This window comes from Octopus bimaculoides, chromosome 14 (genome assembly GCF_001194135.2).
Source record: "Octopus bimaculoides isolate UCB-OBI-ISO-001 chromosome 14, ASM119413v2, whole genome shotgun sequence".
Lineage (NCBI taxonomy): Eukaryota > Metazoa > Mollusca > Cephalopoda > Octopoda > Octopodidae > Octopus > Octopus bimaculoides.
Window position 1 is genome coordinate 22263 of NC_068994.1, and position 2844 is coordinate 25106.

The 2844-nt window shown below is 44.1% G+C and overlaps 1 protein-coding gene across 1 annotated transcript in view; it reads right to left on the reverse strand.

Moving 5' to 3' along the window:
• Positions 1–2844, reverse strand: part of LOC106883700 (uncharacterized) — a gene marked incomplete at its 3' end in the record, with an annotated part of 68173 nt that overhangs the window by 19793 nt on the left and 45536 nt on the right. Inside the window, exon 15 of the mRNA XM_052972748.1 lies at positions 2464–2577. Coding sequence (XP_052828708.1) covers positions 2464–2577 — 114 coding nt within the window. The remainder of the gene's footprint in view (positions 1–2463; positions 2578–2844) is intronic.

Here is a 2844-nt window from a genome sequence, read left to right on the forward strand (position 1 = left end):
ATTGGGGCAAGCGAAAGCGAAATCGGGATGGCACCTGTGCCCAGCGTCGCCTTTCTGGCACTTGTACCTGCGGCATATGTAAGGACTTTCGAGCGAGATCGTTGCCAGTGCCCCTGGACTCGCTCTTGTGCGGGTGGCACATAAAATACACCATTTTGAGCATGGCCGTTGCCAGCACAGCATGACTGGCCTTCGTGCTGGTAGCACGTAAAAGCACCCACTACACTCTCAGAGTGGTTGGCGTTAGGAAGGGCATCCAGCTGTAGAAACTCTGCCAAATCAGATTGGAGCCTGGTGTAGCCATCTGGTTTCACCAGTCCTCAGTCAAATCGTCCAACCCATGTTAGCATGGAAAGCGGACGTTAAACGATGATGATGAGGATGATATTTATATATATATATATATATATATATATCATGCACATACCACACATCATCATGCACACTCCCACATCCACACAGGCATATAATACCCAGACACAGACAATATATTCACATGCATGCAGCATCCATAAACACATGCAACATGCATAGACAAACTTTCACCCACAAACATACACTCTGCACATGCACACTATTTGGTCACACACGTGTACACACCACCTGAACAAACACACATCAACTGCTACATACAACACACTCACACACACACAAACACACACACACACACACACTCACACACACACACACACTCACGTATGTAAGACTCACTTGCCCCCATTCACACACACTCACTCACACCATTCTCAAATACACGCACATGCTTGTGCACCTGAGTTTGTTGGGTCGCCATTACTGTTATTATTATTATTATCTCTGTTTCATTCAAGCTCTTTTTCCAAGTCATCTCACCATGTTGGACTCTGCACAGTTTTTCTCTCTCCATTTTTTCCCTCTTAATCCTTTCTGTCAAAGAACTTAGGCTCAAAACATAAAAGTCTTTTCCATTTTTCCCAAGCGTTAGACTAATACACCTGCTTGTTGTTCCTACAACTGTCTTCATCTTTTGTTTTCTGTAAATTTGAACAAATATATATATATAGGGGGAGAAGTCACAAAAAAAAGCAAAAAACGAAGACAGGTAGTGTAGACAACAAACAGATGTATTAGTTTAACGCTCAGGAAGTGAAAAAGTCTTTTACGTTTTGAGCCTGCACTCTTCCACAGAAAGGAACACAGAAAGAAACAAGGGGAGAAGATAAAGAATGTGTAGTGGCTAGCGATCTATCATGGTGAATGCCGGACAGAAGGGTCACACAGGAGAGTTAGGAAGGAGGGGAGATAATAAAGTAGTGGTGATCCCAAAATGAAGGTGCGCGAGTGTGTGTATAAGAGAGTATGTGCGTGTGGAAGAGGGCAGGTGATCTTGACGTGTGTGTGTATGTGCAGGTGTGTGGATGTGGGGTTGGGAAGTGGTCAGTGCTAGTGTGTGCATGGTGGTGTGATGTGGTGTTGTGTGGTATGGTGGTGTATGGGGAAGGGAGAAGGTGGGTAGGAGTGAAGAGAAGAGAGAAGGAGAGTAGAAGTGAAGAGAAGTAGGAGTCGTAGCAAGAGATGAGAGGTGGATGGGACGAAGTAGGTGTGAGAGGAGAGAGGGGAGGAGAGTAGAGTTGACTCCATGTGGTGAGAGTAGAGTTGACTCCATGTGGCGCAAAGGAGCAAAGAGAGAAGATTAATCCCTGTTTACGGCGCAAGCAGGAGCCAGATGGCCCCTGTACAAGGACAACCTGAACACAGACAGGTGTTGCAAAGAGTGACTGGTAGAGCAGAAATGGTGCGAGACTGGGGTGTCATTGCTGAGTTGGATGTCTCACAAGTGTTCCATGAACCGGTTAGCCAAGCAGCATCCCGTTTGCCCGATGTATAGAGAAGGGCAGAGAGAGCAGGAGATGCGGTAGATGACATTAGTAGAAGTGCAGGTATAATAAACACTTGAAATGTACAGGAAATAGACTTTGTCAAATACCTGGGGGGATACTTAGAAGTAGCAGATAACTTCTGTTACCTACATGACCAAGTCAGAAGTGGAGGAGGATGCTATGAAGGCATAGGGGTTAAAATAAGAACAGGCTGGGTGAAATTCAGAGAGCTATCTTGTTGGTAACAAAGGGCCTCTCCCTCTGAATGAAAGGCAGACTGTATGATGGTATGATGCTTCTGTGTGAACAGCCATGCTACACGCCAGTGAAACATGGTCTGTAACTGCGGAGGACATGCAAAGGCTTGAAAGAAATGAAGCTACCATCCTCTGCGGGATATGCAATGAAGAAATAAAAAAAATTTGATGGTGTATACACACACACATGTATACAACACTTAAATTCATATGCTTAGATGTACTTACATATATACACACATTCATATACATGCATCAATACACTCATACATAAATAAAGTATCAGCTTTGGTAGTAACCACAATGAAAGTTTCTGAAACAAATTTCCTCTAAGAGTTTCAACTTACTTCTTGAAGACAATTTGCAATAGTTTTTTCATGCTGATTCTGTTCTTGGCTTATTCCCCATCTTAGATCAACATAAGAGAAAAAAATTCTTCGATCCATACATTCTTGGTTGAGCTGGAAAACAAAATAAAGTATCATTTGCTTGGATTCTATCATCATCATCATCATCATCGTTTAACGTCCGCTTTCCATGCTAGCATGGGTTGGACGATTTGACTGAGGACTGGTGAAACCGGATGGCAACACCAGGCCCCAGTCTGATTTGGCAGAGTTTCTACAGCTGGATGCCCTTCCTAACGCCAACCACTCAGAGAGTGTAGTGGGTGCTTTTACGTGTCACCCGCACGAAAACGGCCACGCTCGAAATGGTGTCTTTTATGT